This window comes from Mobula birostris, chromosome 8, assembly GCF_030028105.1.
Source record: "Mobula birostris isolate sMobBir1 chromosome 8, sMobBir1.hap1, whole genome shotgun sequence".
NCBI lineage: Eukaryota > Metazoa > Chordata > Chondrichthyes > Myliobatiformes > Myliobatidae > Mobula > Mobula birostris.
This window is the reverse complement of record NC_092377.1, coordinates 27,761,116-27,779,199: the sequence shown is the minus strand read 5'-3', so window position 1 is coordinate 27,779,199 and position 18,084 is coordinate 27,761,116. Positions and strand designations below refer to the sequence as shown.

The window sequence follows — 18,084 nt, the reverse complement described above, 5'->3', positions numbered from 1 at the left end:
GCTTCCTGAAGACATCAAAACTAAATGGCACTCAGTGGCCACTTTACTGGATACAGGACAGTTGCCATGTTCGTGGTCTTTTACTGCTGTAGCCCATTCATGTCCAGGTTCAATGTGCTGTGTGTTCAGTGATGACCTTCTGTACACCACTGTTGTGACACACGGTTATTTGAGCTACGGTCACCTTCCTGTCAGTTTGAACCAGTCTGGCTATTCTCCTCTGAACTCTCTCACTAACAAGGCATTTTTGCCCACAGAACTGCTCCTCACTGGAAGTTTTTTAAAGTTATTTGCACCACTCTCTGTAAACTCTAGAGACTATTGTGTGTGAAAATCCCAGGAGGTCAGTAGTTTCTCAGATACTCAACTCATCCCGTCTGGCATCAAAAATCATTCCATAGTGAAAGTCACTATGTCTAGTAGAAAGTCATTTCTTCCCTTTTCTGATGTTTGTTCCGAACAGCAACTGAACCTCTTAACTGAGTCCGCATCCTGTTAAGCATTGAGTTGCTGCCACATGCTTGGCTGATTAGATATTTGCATTAACAAGCAGGGGTATTGCTGTACGGAATAAAGTGGCCACCGAGTATATATTGAGCTAATTCAAACTTCTATACATAGACAAATTGCATTCAAAAACACATAACTTAAGTAAAGTTGATGAGTGCATTGACTAAACTATAGAAATCTAACTAAGAATCACCATCCAACAATATCCTCCTGAACCAATGAACACTGTGGATTAGGTCCTGACGTGCCATTGATGCTGTGTGGTCAGTAAACCTGAAAAGGTAATTTCTGCATCAGATTTGCTCCCAATTCTCTTGAAAGACAATTAATAACTTGAGATATGAAGTTGGTAAAGTTTGGAATCTACAGTATATCTTCCCGCATGGGGTAAGTTCAAATGACAATTGTTCAGTTGCACAAATCAGGCAATATGATTAGACAATGCAGCATCAGAAGCCAGACCTGCAGTCACACAGAGTGAGAGTTTACAGCACACAGCACCACAACTGAACCAGTTTCTTTGCCAAAGACATCAAAAACTAATCCTAGTGCTCTGTTCTCTATTTTGCGTCAAATATTTATCCTTTAAATTGCTCAAGTTCAATCACCCTGTTGCCTTATGGTTCAGATCTTGCTGGTCAACTTCCAATATCCCACATTCGCCGAATCCTGATGCAGAAAACCAGTCAGACTGTCCTTATTGCACCCAGCCAGGACTCCAACAATATGGTCAGCATCTGCTGGTACAGTAAGGAAGCCACAGGCAGAAAACATTCCTAGTTAAACCAGCCATAAAAATGAAAATGTTTTCGATAAATTTGAAATATTTCCAATTTTCTAACTGAAGTAGATAATGTAAAAAATGAAACACATTTAAAATGCTATTAAAATCTATTAAGACTGGCTATTTTTACTATATTGATATTTTTACTATAAAATAACCACAAATTTTCTTACAAAGCATAATACAGTACCTTTCCCTTTGCCTAATATGCCATGGACCTATATTCCCCATTGGCAACACTTGCAGGGTGCCCACACCCCCTTCGGTACATTGATTGTTAGCACAAGTGGCACATTTCACTGTTTGTTGTGATGTACAGTACATGTGATAAATAAATTCAAATCTGAATCTGGATCCTGTGCCAGGTCCAATCCCATGCAGATCCCAAAGGCAGTTTCCCAGCATTATGCTGGAGAGGTCCTGCAAGACCACTGCTGGACTCCATACCCAGAAGCACCCAACTGAGTTTTGAGAGTGATGCAAAACTACCCTGAAATGATTAAAACACTTCACTGGGAAACACTAGAGAAAACAGTTTTGCAATTGGATATTAGGTGATATATAACATTGAGGTTTTATTTACTGGACGTCATTTGACATTTACCTTTGTAAATGATCTTACTTTGTATACAGGAAGAGCCCGAAACACTGCCCCCATTGCTCTTTTCCCAGACACAGAATTTTCCACTGGTTTACATTTTAGCTGTTTGGAATAAAGATGCAAAAAAAAAAAAATCAATGTGCTCTCAATTAGTATTATTTGTTGAACTTAAAACATACACAAATGATGGCAAAGTGGATAAATATTGGAAACAGTGACATTCAAAAGGATCTACAGCAATATCCCAGAGCTTGCAACCCCTGTTGGAGGACGGATTACAATATTAGTATATAAAGCTTTCTAAAGCTTTAAATAAGCTGCAAGTCCTGAATTACTGACAGGAAAAAATACACTTTGACAAAGGCAAATTTTGCCATTTACCTGGCTATCTACAGATCAGCTCTGTGGTTTTCAAGACTGTTACTGGGGGATTTACAAACATGAGGGGAGCAGCTGTTATTTTTGTATGAACGAACTTCCATTTTATCAGCAAAGGTGACAGTTTTAGTGAGGAATCATGCAATTTTAACAGCTCCGACATCAAAAATGTTCTATAGGACAAATTTTTAAACTTAAAAGTAAAATATAAAATAGAAAGAGGCCCATAGATTAGATTTAGTCTACAATTAGTAGTTTTAACAAAATGTAGATTTTGAGTGCTTACCCAGAAAGTAAATTAGAAAAATCCATTGGCACTTATTAACAGCATATGGAGCACAATTTTGTCCAGGTTTTATGATATTTATACATGTTTTCCAGTGAAATGGCAATCATCAGGAAATTGGGTCAGGCATTTACTGGCATGATTTACTGTAATTTTGATATTATTTCTGCATCGTATTTTGCACGTACAATAATAATATGATTGAAAAATCACAGCAAGTTAAGCAGCAAGTGGAAAGAGGCTCTGATGAAAGGCCACAGACCTAAATCATGACTGTTTCACTTTATAATTATTTGAGTGCGCCACTCAGGAAGTAGAGCTAATATTATTTTTGTGACTGCACATGCTATCATAACTATATATGCTGTGTGTTATTTGTGACTGCAATGCTCTGTGCTTTGTATCATTGTCCTGGAGGAGCATTGTTTCATTTAGCTACATACATGCATATGGTTGAATGACAATTAAACTTGAACTTTTCACAGTTACTGCCTAACTTGCTGAGAGTTTCCAGGATTTCTGTTTACGTTTAGGATTTCCAGCATTTGTTTTTTTGGATTTTCACATCACAGTGAAAGTTGTGAAATCTGTCTGATTTATTGGGAAAATGCTCAGACCTTGCTTTTACCCCAATAATATCCTATCCAAACAATTCCCTTCCACTTCCCCAGCAACTCCAACCCAGCTGGTGACTGTCATAAAGGGGATCACGTTCGCAATGCTAACCAGTAGGTCAGCATACCCAGGCCTTCACTGTTCTAGTCCTAGTCAGCAGTGCTGTGAGTGTAAAGCTGATATCTCAATGCCCCACAAAGGTCCCAAATCATTCTTTTACTTTCTTAAGCAAAGGTTGCCCAGTCTCACCATTCCCATTTGGTGATGAGAATCGATATTTCCACTAAATTTACCACACATTTACTTAAGCCAAACTGTATGCATGTGAACTTAAGGAATCAGTGCTTTATAGTTCATTACGGAACCAAAAGGAATTTCAGCAATAATCAAACTTGTACTATTCTCCTAAACTTTCTAACTTCATCACAGACCAATATCTGAGAATTTAGGCATTCCTGCATTAATTGAGAAGGACTCTGTGAAATGTCTGCTAACTTGACCTGAACACAATAGATTAATTCATATGGGTTTGTGAAGCTGATCCTCCACCATTTATAACGATACCCTTAATATAGCAGAGTTGCCCAAGGCAATGCATCAAACGAAGTTTGAGACTGAATCTCAGAAAGCAGCATTATGGCAGATGACCATGTAAAAGAAAGGAAGACAAAGAAAGGAATGAAAATACTTTTGGGAGGGAATTCCAAAATCATGGCCTTGGTATTTGAAGGCAGAGCTCCAAAATACGAAGCAGATAACAAAGTAGATGCTCAAGAAACCAAGGCCAGAAGAGCACAGATACCTTGAAGATTAGGGACTAGGGATATTAAAGCAAGAATAATAAATGTAAAATTAATTCCCTGACTGTGGGAACCAATGTTAGATACAAACAAAGGGACAGTCTGATAGTTTTGGCCTGTTTCTGCACTGTACTTCTCTATGGCTCTGACAGAATGCGAATGACTCCAATCCCATTTCTCTATCACTCTGTGACAGAATGGTAATGACTCCAATCCTGTTTCTCTATCACTCTGTGATAGAATGGGGATGACTCCAATCCCGTTTCTCTGTCACTCTGTGACAGAATGGTAATGACTCCATACCATTTCTCTATCACTCTGTGACAGAATGGAGATGGCTCCAATCCCATTTCTCTATCACTCTGTGACAGAATGGAGATGGCTCCAATCCCGTTTCTCTGTCACTCTGTGACAGAATGGGGATGACTCCAGTCCCGTTTCTCTGTCACTCTGTGACAGAATGGTAATGACTCCATACCATTTCTCTGTCACCCTGTGACAGAATGGAGATGACTCCAATCCCATTTCTCTGTCACTCTGTGACAGAATGGGGATGACTCCAATCCTGTTTCTCTATGACTCTGTGACAGAATGGGGATGACTCCAATCCCAATTTTTTATGACTCTTTGACAGTATTGTTAGTTTAGGAGGGTCAAGCTTGAACTTTCGGAGAGAGAGCTGATGATGGCTAATTTGAAAATGTGTGTGATAGTAAAGCTGAGGAGAAAACACTACCAAATGTAGGGGTTGGGAAGGGAGGCTGTGGTGACAGGGGAGGGAGGTAATCTTGCCTCATATGATAGGTACTAGAGAAACATTTATTTCACATCAGTTCATTAAAATCGAAGAAAGTTCTATTCCTACCCTTGGAATAGTCACTGATTTAAATAATTTTTTGTCTTGATCAACATCAAGAACTTTCCGTTGTTGCTTCATCTTCATTAAGTAACCTTCCCGATCAAATGGCTTCCATCTAAATCAAAAAGCCGTAAAAGTAAATTTGCTTACCTTTCAAGATATGAGTTAAGTTAAATTACTTGTATTTGGTACAGTTAAATGATTATTATTTTAACTGCAGTCAAACACATTGAGCAATAGAGATGGAGAAAACTTAGATCTATAAACTGCTTATCATCAGCTGATAAAGTAGAGGTAAAGTGTGATGCACAAATGGGTTCAAGTGAACAACACACCACCCACTGCCTACCCTGGAGCACAGAGCAAATCTGAATCCAGGAAAGAGACACTTTCTGGAGAATAAATTAATTAGAAACATAAGAAACCTACAGCACAATACAGGCCCACAATGCTGTGCTGAACATGTACTTACTTTAGAAATTACCTAGGGTTACCCATAGCCCTCTATTTTTCTAAGCTCCATGAACTTATCCAGGAGTCTCTTGAAAGACCCTATCGTATCCGCCTCCACCACCGTCGCCGGCAGCCCATTCCACACACTCACCACTCTCTGTGTAAAAACTTACCCCTGACATCTCCTCTGTACCTACTTCCAAGCACCTGAAAACTGTGCCCTCTCGTGTTAGCCATTTCAGCCCTGGGAAAAAGCCTCTGACTATCCACACGATCATTGTGAATTTTGTTTCCAATAATAAGGAATTTGACAGTAACTAGTGAACAATCTGGATCAGAATTGGGCAGGACATGCATTCGGAGCCTCTCCGATCCAAAATGGTACGAGCAGTGGGAGGAGCAGGACAAGTTCTATTCAAACTAGAGCCACAATATTTCTTTGATAGATAATTCAAAGTAGATTTAACATCGAAGTATGTATGCAGTATACAACCCTAAGATTCATCTTCCCACAGACAGCCATGAAACAAAGAAAACCATGGAACCTGTTCAAAGAAAGCATCAAACACCCATGCACAAAAAATGTGAACAAATCACACAAACAGCAAAAAATGAGCGAATACCGCACAGAATATTAAACATCAAACTGCATAGTCCTTGAAACAGTCTAGGAATGTTCAGTGTGGTTCAGTTCAGTTTGACTTAGTGCTGTTTCATTCTTGACTGCAGACCGCAGGTTTGGTCCACGTCAAAGTGCCCCAATCAGAATAGCACAAAATAGCAGTAAAAAAGCAGCAGTAACCCCAGACATTGCTGGCAGTCAACACTGTTGGGGGAATTTTGAATACTTTTGAAACATTCAAAAACTATTCAAGATGATGCACAAACCAGACAAAGTTTCTAGCAATCCTAAAATCTTAGATTTCCATTGGAGGCATCATATATCATATTTCACATACAGTATTTCAGCAGCTGTAGCTCAGTGAGTAACACTATTGCTTCGGGATCACAAAGTTATCAATTCAAATTTGACTCCAGGAACCCAATATGTACGTACATTGGGGCCAACTAAGGATGGGCAACAAATGCAAGTGCCCATAATGCACATACCCCGTGACTTTAAAAATCAGGAATGATATGGGCAAAGCATAAAATAATATTTCTATTTCTGGTTGAAAGGTGCACTTACTATAAGGTCACAAACTACAGGATGTTGCAATCAACTTTATTATTTATCGTCTCACCTTTCCAAGTCCAACATCAAGGGGTAGTCCAAATGGTCCGCCTTGTTGGATTGCTTTGACTTACCCTCCACAGGTCCTTCGGTTATGTCACTGGGTAAAACAAACTCACTGGGATTCATTAAAAGCAGCGCACTGTGTTGTCCGAAGTATCCAATGTAATGGCCATTTAATGCATACCAAACTCTGAAAAGCAATAAAACAGTTAATCATTGAACATTTTTCTTTCAAAAATAAAAGACCAGGTATATGGGTACAGGGAAACTAAGGTCCAGAAATATTTCTACGCTCAAATTCATGTGCCAAAATAAAAGGACCGATATATTTCATGGTTCTCCCAAAACCAACTCACTAAACCCACCTACAGTTTCAAGGAAAGAAACAAGTTGTTTAGGTAAAGGTGACAGAGTATAAAAGTAACACAGTACGCTAGAAGCAGGAGAGTCTGGTGGACAGGTGAGAATCCAGAACATAGAGCTGAAACAACAGATTATGTATCAAGAGATCAAAAGACCTCATCTTCTTTGCTTCTTAATGGTCTGTCCTCACTCAGCCAAAGTCTGTTTGTAGCTCTGTCCAGATCTTCCTTTGAGCTGCACTGGCAGCCTACCCTGCTGATTCTACTTCTCCACCTCCTGTATTCAGTGATCCCCATTACCATACTTTATATTGATTGCCACCGATGAGAAAGTAGCCTGATAAAAGGGTGGGGCATTTCTCTCCGGGCAAAATAAGGCAAGCAACGCTTGGAGAACTTAATTGCACATTAGTGGTTATGTATGTCTTATGCACGATGGACAAATATGTTGGAATTTTCAATAACATTTTAAAATATGCATTTACTGGCTTAGCTTTGAGCATTGAGATAATTAATGTGAAAAATGAGCTGCTACAAAGCCAATATTAGTAGGAGAATGTATATACACCGTGATAAGTTGACCGAGGCAGTTTCCATGATAAATGTGGGAATGAGGATTGATTCTGGAAACATGGACTAACACCTGACAAGACCGCAATATCACAGCAGAAGGCATGGTATTTATAATATTAGATAAGTAATCAACAGGCATGCAATAGTAATTTGAGAATACAGTTAAGTCTAGGCTACACATCCATAAATAGAAGAAAGTGCATATGGCAATAGCATTTCAGAGGCTTGGTGAAGTACTTAACCCCTATTGTATAAGTATTTCATTCAAACAACTGATGACAAATTGATATGTTGAGCTTAAATCCTGTCATTTTGGTTCAGGAATACAAATTTACATCCAATATTTAGAAATAAAACTTATGCATCAGTAAAAGTGGCACATGGATGTTGTATTTCTGTAATATTTTAACTGGTTTAGCAATGTCCAATGTTACAGAAGAACAAAATCCATACCATGAAACACACCTTGCTTAAGCCAGCAGTTTAAATCATTCAGTATTAAATACATTATGGAAAAAATACGCATTAATATGAAAGCTAGTCCTTAGCAAAAATGTCAACAAAATCCCATGTTTAATGTCAATCCTATTACACACCTGACAGAACAATCCACAGATGCAGAAATAACAACAGCAGCTTCCTCCACCAAGAAGATGCTGATTACTTGCAGAGTGTGAGCTCTCCAGCTAATTATACGATTTATAGGCTCCTGCAAAGACATAATAGGGATGATCTGATGAGACTCCAGTCCTTTGGACTTTATACAGAAATTATGCAAAGATTGACTAATCCCACTGCTGCAAGATCCCTTGTATGCTAAAATGGATACTTGGCCTCATAATCTACCTCCTCATGACATTCCACCTTATTGTCTGTATGCCCTGCACTTCCAGTCTAACTGCATTCTGCATACTGCTACTTTTCACTTACACCACCTCAGTGCACTGTTCTAGTGAAATGGTCTGTATAGATGGCATCGGAAAGAAAATTTTTCTCTGTACCTCAGTATATGTGACAAAAATAAACCAATTTCCCAACAATTAGTGCCATTGCTTCCAGTTTTTCTTCTTTCAAATGGGTAAAAAAAACAAGGTAATTATCCAGTTTGTGATCATTTGGAAATCCCAGCGAATCCACACTGGTAATGTTGTTTGCTCCCCTTTCTACTCACCAAGTTCACTGGAAAATTAATGAAATAAACTCGAAGGTCAATTAGAAGAATGTTAGGCTGTTGAAATAACATCCAAGAAACTAGAAAATTTGCCAATGTGGCACCAAACTGCCAAGCATGCCAGAAAATCAGTATTATACTCTATGATTTTATTATTGTATGTACAGTATTTACTTCTCATATGTTATTTATATCACAATATTTATCATGTTTCTGTGATTGAGGAATTTGATTTGCAATATTAAGTTGCTCCTACAATACCTCAAACACGAGGAATTCTGCAGATGCTGGAAATTTAAGCAACACACATCAAAGTTGCTGGTGAACGCAGCAGACCAGGCAGCAACTTTGATGTGTGTTCCTACAATATCTTTGTAGTGCAAAATGCTTCCTATGTCGTTGCTGCATTTTTTGCACCGGGAAAAAAATTCTTGCAGAAACCTATTCCCACAGCACACACAAAATGCTGGATGAACTCGGTGAGTCAGGCAGAATCTATAACGGGAAATAGATAGTCAACTTTCCGGGCCAAGGCCCTTCATCAGGTGTTAAGACATTATTTCCCTGCATGGATGCTGCCTGACTTGATGAGTTCCTTCAAGTTTTAGTGTGTGTTGCTCAAGATTTTCAGCATCTGCAGCTTTTCCTGTGTTGATAAAAGTATTCTTACAATACTTTTGTTTTCAAGTCAGTTTAGCTTCCGATTTATTGTATTGATTCAAATAGCATTTTCATTATTTCCTTTCCTTTAAAAATGGTACATTTTATTACGTGGAAATAGTAGATTCTGCAAAAAACTTGAGCATCCCAGGTATACACTAATTATTCAGATCCTTGCACTTCATGACACAATAAATGAATATCTAGTGTTATCCAGGAGAAAGAGTTATTTTATCCAATCAACATGACTAAATTCACAAACAAAAAACAAAAATCCAGGAAGAACTGAATGGATAAAGCAGGATCAGTGGATGCAGAAGGATGGTCGTGTTTCTGGTCACACCCCTACATTGGTAGAGTTGAGATTATAACGAGATTCGCTATGAATGAGAGAGTAGGTTTGCAAGGCCAGATGCCCTACTGCTGCTCCTAATTTGTATGACATCATAACTCCGCATGGCATTGATGAAAGAGCAGCAATTGCTACAATATGTGCTAATGATTACAAAATGAACATATTTTCAGATGTTGAGCAGGGAAACAAATTGCCTGGATAATCTATGAATTTGTATACCTTAAAGGATCAGTTTGTAGGAGACTTTGTTTCAATGATTGCTGTTCATCATTCTGGTTCCAAGAAAAGTGTTCAATATTTACAAAAATTTAGCACTTCCTCTTCAGACTTATCCATATATGAAAAGCAAATGAAGGAAGATCTGTCCTGGCTGTGATATCTCCAATTTCAAATAGTACCATCAACATGGGAGAAAATCAGAATGAAACACATACACTCAGTGGCTTCTTTATTAGATACACCTGTATATCCACTTATTAATGCAAATATCTAATCAGCCACTTATGTGGCAGCAACTCAATGCATAAATCACATGCAGATATGTTCAGCAGGCTCATAGAACATAGAAATCAACAACTCATTACAGGCCCTTCGGCCCACAATGTTGTGCTGGCCATGCAACCTACTCTAGAAATGGCCTAGAATTTCCCTACCACATAGCTCTCTGTTTTTCTAAGCTCCATGTACCTGCTAAGACTCTCTTAAAAGACCCTATTGCATCCGCCTCCACCATTGTCACTGGCAGTGTATTCTACACACCCACCTCTCTCTGTGTATAAAACTTACCCCCGACATCCCCCTTGTACCTACTTCCAAGCCCTTTAAAACTATGCCCCTTCATGTTAGCCATTTAAGGCCCGCGAAAAAGCCTCTGACTATCCACACGATCAATGACTCTCATCACCTTATACACCTATAGTTGTTCAGCCCAAATATCAGAACGGGAAAGAAATGTGACCTAAGTGACTTTGAACATGGAATGATTATTGGTGTCAGACAGGGTGGTTTAAGTTTCTTAGAAACTGCTGATCTCCTGGGAGTTTCACAGACGAAAGTCTCTGGAGTTCCCTGAGAAAGATGCCAAAAAAAAAAACTATCCAGTGAGTAGCTCCAGTGGGTGAAAACACCTTATTAATGAGAAAGGTCAGAGGAGAGTGGTCAGACTGGTTCAAGCTGACAGGAAGGTAACAGTAAACACAAATAACCCTGTGTTACAACAGTGGCGTGCAGAAGAGCATCACTGAATGCACAACTCAACGAATCTTGAAGTGGGTGGGCTACATCATCGGGAGACCACACACATACATTCAGTGGCCTCACTATTAGGTACAGGAGATACCTAATAAAGTGACTACTGAGTGTAGAGCCAAAGCCAACGGAAGTTAACCCAAGGAAAAGATTCAAAGGGAGGAAATATGTAGAAATGAAGGATTATTTATAAGCATGGACATTCAGCAAGAGACTCATTCCACCAAGATGCAACACTGAGCGTCATAGGAAGTCATTCCTGCCTGTGGTCATCAAGCTTTACAACTCCTCCCTTGGAGGGTCAGACACCCAATAGGCTGGTTCTGGACTTATTTTCTGGCATAATTTACATATTACTATTTAATTATTTATGGTTTTATTACTACTTAATTACTTATGGTGCAACTGTAACGAAAACAAATTTCCCTCGGGATCAATAAAGTATGAGTATGACTATGAACATTTTCAGGAAAAGTTTTCGGAATTTTTTTTGTTCCTAGTGGGAAATATTATGTATGGGAAGTGTCTATTTTCAAACCAAGCCGAACAATTATTTAATTTTCTGATCGATGTTCCAAGCGGGGAGGTACAAAATTCAAGAGCATTCATCTTGATTTTAAATACATTGATATTTAAGTTGGACATTGCTTATTTGCCACTTACAACAGGGATATGTGATCTGTCGGCTATTTGTCACTGGCAAGCACAAGTGTTCAGGATGGAATGGTGCGGAATGCAATTCCTAATCCATAAAAATAGATTCTTCTGTTGAAAAAAATCTCAAAATTATTAACTTCTTGGTAGAATTATGTATGGTTATTATTTTCCCCTGGAAAATGAGTCTGAATTGGAATTTAAACTGTACTTTATCTGCTAAATGATATTCTCCCTTGTGTTTTAAAAGCATATAATTATTAAAAAGGGATAACACATGGAAGAGTGGAAGCTATTAAGGCCAAAAATAAAAAAAAAGTGCACTTGGATTCTGACAGGATAGCTAGGGTATTAAATAAATGCTGTCTTCATCAAGTGTGAGGGTATTGCACAAGTAACTGTGAAAGAGGAGATGGTTAGGACACCAGGTTCTTTAAAGTTGATAGTATGCAGATTTTAGAAAAGTTGACCAAAAATATACACAAGTCAGCAGGGGTGAGATGCATCCATGGATTTGAAGGAAGTATGGGAGGCATTCGTAGAGGGGCTGACTGTAATCTATCAATGCTCTTTAGATATGGAGATTTTGTGCCAGAGAACAGGTGAGTATTAAATGCTGTTCCTCCAGTCAAAGGATAAAGCTCAACAAATACAGTCGAGCGACACACATAAAAAATGCTGGTGAACGCAGCAAACCAGGCAGCACCTATAGGAAGAGGTACAGTTGACGTTTCGGGCCGAGACCCTTCCCCCGAAACGTCGACTGTACCTCTTCCTATAGATGCTGCCTGGCCTGCTGCATTCACCAGCATTTCTTAGGTGTGTTACTTGAATTTCCAGCATCTGCAGATTTCCCCGTGTTTGCATTTTTACAAATACTGTCAATTTAAATTTGGTGGCATGAAAAGTTTTGGGAACATTGCTCTGGGACAAAATTAATACTCAACTGTAGGAATGTGGAATAATTAAAGCAGATCAGTACAGATATGTTCAGGTATTCAAAGCTTCCAAAACTTCAGATGTTCATTTTATTGTCAAAGTATGGATGTACAATACAACTCCAATATTTGTCTCCTTCAGATATCCATGAAATATAGAAAGGCCATGAGAGTTGATGAAAGAAAAGACATCAACTCCCCCCAACACAAAAAAGAAAAGAAACAAAACTCGCAGACCCCAAAATCCCCCTCCCCAGCAAAGATCAGAATATGGAAAACATCTTTTTGTCGGCATATGAGGAGAGCAGCCACACAAATTCAGCCTTTCAGTAAAGAGTGAGTGACGACCCGGGTCCTAACACTGCCAATCCAGGCCTGAACGCCAGCAACCTGGGTCCGAACACACCAAACCTGCTGCTGACAGTCTCTGTTGGGAACCATCGCTGGCCCCCTCCGCATTCACCTCGATGCTTCAGTCTTCCTCACTGCTTCGAGATGGAGTCGTTATTGACCCTGCGACTCATCTCTGGTCTTTTCCATGAGTCAGCATGTGTCTTCAGACCTTTTAGGCTCCCGGTCTCTGACCTCCACAAGGCAGCTCTCCCGACGCTGCACGCCGCTGGATCCTTCAATCAAGTTCCAAACTGTACATCACAGGCCCCAAAAGTATTCGTAACACGAACAAGACAAAAAGAACAAGCAGAAAGTGTAGAAAAAAGTGAAATAATTTGATAGATTTTCTATCTGGAAGATGTCACCCAAGGAATCGTTCTTTAGCATCATCTTGACCAGAGAATCATTTTCAACCAATTGGGTAGCTTCTTTTTCATGAGTTGATGCTGGCAAAGTAATAAAGTGGGGTATGAGGACTTCAAAGGGCATATGGTAAGAAGCCACATGCAGCTTGTCAGCATAGTTGAAGCATGTGGCACAAAAGGAACAGAGGGTTGTAGTGAACAATTGGTTTTTGGTTGAGGAAGATGGAGAGTGATGTTCTCCAGATTTCATTGTTGTTTATTACTTTTCCCATTTAGATTTGGGAGTGCACACCACAATCCTTAAATTTGTGGCTAACACAAATCTACACAGTATTCTGAACTGCAAGAAGGGTGGTGATAGATTGCAGCAGGAAATAGACAGGCTGGTTGAATATTATTTATTTTGAGTTAGAGCACAGTGATCGACTCTTTGACCCATGAGCCCACGCCAAGTACACCCATGTGACCGATCCACCTACTAACCCGCACGTTTTCAGAATATGGGAGGAAATCGGAGCACCATGTGGTGACACAAGAATGTACAAACTCCTTACAGACAGCTACTGTAAAATGAAAATAATTGTGCAAATGTGGAGAAATGTGAAGGGATACATTTTGGGAAGGATAATGAAGGGAGACAATATCAAGCAAAGCAAACAATTTTGAAAGGGGTGTGCAGCAGAGTGGTACGAAGGTATGTGTGTCTAAGCCACTGAAATTGTTCAGGCCAGTTAAGGACAACACTGTTAATGCATACATAATTTTAGGCTTTATCAAAATGTCATTAAGTTTAAAAGTAGGAATGCTATGTTGAAACTTTACAAAAGACTGATCACTTCATAACTGAATATGTATAAGGCATTAAAGATTTAAGTGAGTGGCTCCTGGGGTGAAGGACTAGTTACAAGGACGGATTAGAGAAGCCTGAACTTTTTTTTAGAGAAGGTGAGGGAACACTTGGTGGAAATATATAAAATAATGAGGGTTCTGTACCCATAGGTGGAGGAGTCAAGACCAAAGATCACAGGTATAGAGTAAAAGAAAGAGAATTAAGAGAGGCATGAGGGAGAAATTATTACAATGTGGTACATGGTTACAATCTGGACTACATTTTGTGTAGATATAGTGGAGGGAGGATACATTGTGGAGAAAATTGGATCAATATCCAGTGACGAAAAATTTGCAATGAAATGGTAAAATAGTGGAGGGCAGAACTAGTGAGTTGCTCTGGCAGAGGTCCAAAGTGAAAACTTCTGTAATCCTCAGAGTCTGAGAATGATCACAGAACTAATCCTTTCATAACCATTCAATAGTTCTGTGATATCATTCAATAATTAATAAGTTCTTAAATCTTAGTTGAGTTAAGAAAGGAAACATACCTTATTTGCTGCATATGGATCACTGATCAATGCTTCAATATCCCAAATTATTATGTATCCTCCTGTATGAAAACATACAAAAGTTAATTTTTAAGGCAGAAGTATTTTTTGAAATTCTCATCATATTCCAAATAGCAACTCCTCAGAGTGAAACAGATGAAAATTCTGATACTTGGCTTACATCAAAAGTGAATCTTTTGAATAATAAGGCCATCTATAAAGCTCTGCCTTTCATCAATAACAGAGAAATTACCAGAGAATATTCTCAGGGATTGAAAATTTATTGTATTTGGAAAAGCATGGACATTAGGAATAGTCAGCAAGACTTTGTGCAGGGTATGATCTTGAATGAATTGTTTTTGAGGAGGAGATGTAGATGACTCATGAGGGCAGAGCAGTGGACACTATCAATATGGACATTTTCAAGCCTTCACTCAAATTATGAGAGCGATAGCTAAAGTAGATAGTCAAAGCTTTCCAAAATCCCTCCACTTCTTCCCCCCACCCCCCAGTTTGAAATGTCAAATACTAGGGGGCATAGCCTGAAGGTGAGGGGAAAAAATTTAAAGGACATTTGTACCAAGTTTTTTCTTGGCACACAGAGAATGCTCAATGCTTTGCCAACTACAAAAGTCATACTGATTCTCCTAGTCCATTTATCATTGGCAAGCAACATGCTCCTTGCTCTAAAATCACAATAAACCAAGGGAGTAACTCTGGTGTGATGAGGAGGGCAGCAGAAAATAGGAAGATCAGTACCAGGAAAACTTAAATGCTAAACTGCAGAGGCTAAAACATGGGATTATACAGCAGGCAGAAAATAAGCCATGAGCATAAGACAGAACTAAGCAATGCCATAACCAAAAGATCAGATCGGTGCTCTGCGGCCCTGCCACACTCAGTTATGGATGTTGTGAGACAATTAAACAGGAAAAAAGGGCTGCAGAAACAACTCTCTTGAACACTGCTCAAGAACAGAAACCTGTCACAATCAAAGGAGAACCTTTACTCAACAATAGCGAGACCCAGCACCTAAGTGCTCTAACATTGACAATCACGTGTGACCAAATGAACCGATGTATGATCCGCGATTCTCACAAGCACATGGGCAAATTTTCAGCCAGTTCAATTCAATCCCGCATGATGGAAGAAACAGTTGAGAACATTGGAAAAGGAAAAGACCAGTGAGCACACCAGCTGTAGTTCAGAAAACTTGTGCTTCTTACCAAGCTGTTCTATTTTTACGCACCACTGTAAAAATATGTCCTGATACACAGTGGACACAAAACCAGGAAAAGTGTAACAGGGATAATTTCCAAATAAATGATGGAAGGTAATGTCAACAGTGTCATAGTCATAGCACACCACAGCCAAGAAACAGTCTCTTCGGCCCATCTAGTCCATGCCTCTATACCCCTCCCACTCATGAACCTATCCAAAATTATTTTAAGTGTTGAAATCGACCCTGCATCCACCATTTGCACTGGCAGCTCATTTCACACCCTCACCATCCTCTAAGTGAAGAAGTGAAGAAGTTCCCCCTCACATTCCCCTTCAGCATCTCACCTTTCACTCTTAACCCATGACCTCTAGTTGTAGTCTCACTCATTTGCATTTACCCTATCTTTAACCTTCATTTTCTGTATACCTCTATCAAATCTCACCTCAACCTTCTACGTAACAGAGAATGAAGTCATAACCTATTCAACCTTTCACTATAACTCAGAACGTCAAGTCCCACTAATATCCTTGTAAATTTTGTCCACAGCCTTTCAATCTTATTTATATATTTTCTGTAGGTAGGTGGCCAAACTTGGACACAATTCTCCAAAAACAGAACAAGGTAAATGAACTTTATAGTGTAGTCACAGACTGGCATGTATGATGTTGTTGGCATCACTGAATTGTGGCTGAAAGAAGATTATAGCTGGGATCTTAACATCCAAGGATAAACATTGCATCAAAAGGACAGGCAGGTAGGCAGAGAGATGGCACAGCTCTGTTGGTAAAAAAATGAAATCAAATCATTAGAAAGAGGTGACATAGAAGGTGCTGAATCAGTGTGGGTAAAGCAAATGAACTGCAAGGGTAAAAAGACCCTGATGGGAATTATATACAGACCCCAAACAGTAGTAAGGACGTGGTCTACAAACTACAATGTGAGATAGAAAATGTATGCCAAAGAGGGCAATGTTACAATAGTCATGGGAGATTTCGATATGCAGTTAGATTGGGAAAATTAGGATGGGGCTAGGTCCCAAGATGGGGAATTTCTAGAATGCACATGAGATGGCTTTTTAGAGCAGCTCATGGTTAAGCCCACTAGGGGACCAGCTATTCTGGATTGGGTGTTGTACAATGATCCAGAATTGATTAGCAGGCTTAAGGTAAAAGAACCCTTTGGAGCAAATGATAATAATATGATCAAATTCACCTTGAAATCTGAGAAGGAGAAGCAAAAGTTAGATATATCAGTATTACAGAGGAGTAAAGGGAATTACAGAGACATGAGAGAGGAGTTGGCCAGAACTGATTGGAAAAGAGCACCGGCTGGGCTGATGGCAGAGCAGCAATGGCCGGAATTTCTGGAAGCAATTTGGATGGCACAGGATATACACATAGAAGAAAAAGTATTCTAAAGGATAGATGACACAACCATGGCTAACAAGAGAAGTCAAAGCCAACATAAAAACTAAAGTGAGGGCATATAATGGAGCAAAAGTTAGTGGGAAGTGGGAAGTTGGAAGATTGGGAAGCTTCTAAAAACCAACAGAAGGCAACTAAAAAAGTCATTAAGAAGGAAAAGATGAAATACTAAAGTAAGCTCACCAAAAATATTAAAGAGGATACCAGAAGTTTCTTCAGATACATAAAATGTGAAAGAGAGATGAGAATGTATACTGGACCACTGGGAAATGATGTGGGAGAGGTCATAATGGGTGATAAAGAAATGGCAGATGAACTGAATAAGTATTTTGCAATGGTCCACTGTGGAAGACAGCAGCAGTATGCTGGAAGTTCAAGAATGTCAGGGGTCAGAAGTGTGTGAAGTTGTCATTACTGGAGAGAAGGTTCTTAGGAAACTGAAAGGTCTGAAGGTAAATGAGTCATCTGGACTAGATGGTGTACACCCAGGGTTCTGAAAGAGGTGGCTGAAGAGATTGTGGGTACATTAGTAATGATCTTTCAAGTATCACTAGATTCTGGAATGGTTCTGGAAAATTGCAAATGTCACTCTACTCTTCAAGAATGGAGAGAGGCAGAAGAAAGGAAATTATAGGCCAGTTAATCTGGCCTGAGTGGTTATGGCTGATAAATCTATTGGAATTGTTTGAAGAAATAACAAGCAGGATAGACAAAGGAGCATCAGTGGATGTTGTGTATATGGATTTTCAGTAGGCCCTTGACAAGGTGCCGCACATGAGGCTGCTTAATAAGTTAAGAGCCTATGGTATTACAGGAA

At 39.3% G+C, this 18,084-nt stretch overlaps 1 protein-coding gene across 1 annotated transcript in view; it reads right to left on the bottom strand.

Annotated features, from left to right (window-relative positions):
• Positions 1-2,410: 2,410 nt before the first annotated feature.
• LOC140201991 (WD repeat-containing protein 64-like) overlaps positions 2,411-18,084 on the bottom strand; it is a 126,949-nt gene continuing 111,275 nt past the window's right edge. Inside the window, exons 22-26 of the mRNA XM_072266858.1 lie at positions 14,622-14,683; positions 8,055-8,167; positions 6,531-6,713; positions 4,840-4,948; positions 2,411-2,446 (exon numbers count right to left, since the gene is read on the bottom strand). Coding sequence (XP_072122959.1) covers positions 2,411-2,446; positions 4,840-4,948; positions 6,531-6,713; positions 8,055-8,167; positions 14,622-14,683 — 503 coding nt within the window. The remainder of the gene's footprint in view (positions 2,447-4,839; positions 4,949-6,530; positions 6,714-8,054; positions 8,168-14,621; positions 14,684-18,084) is intronic.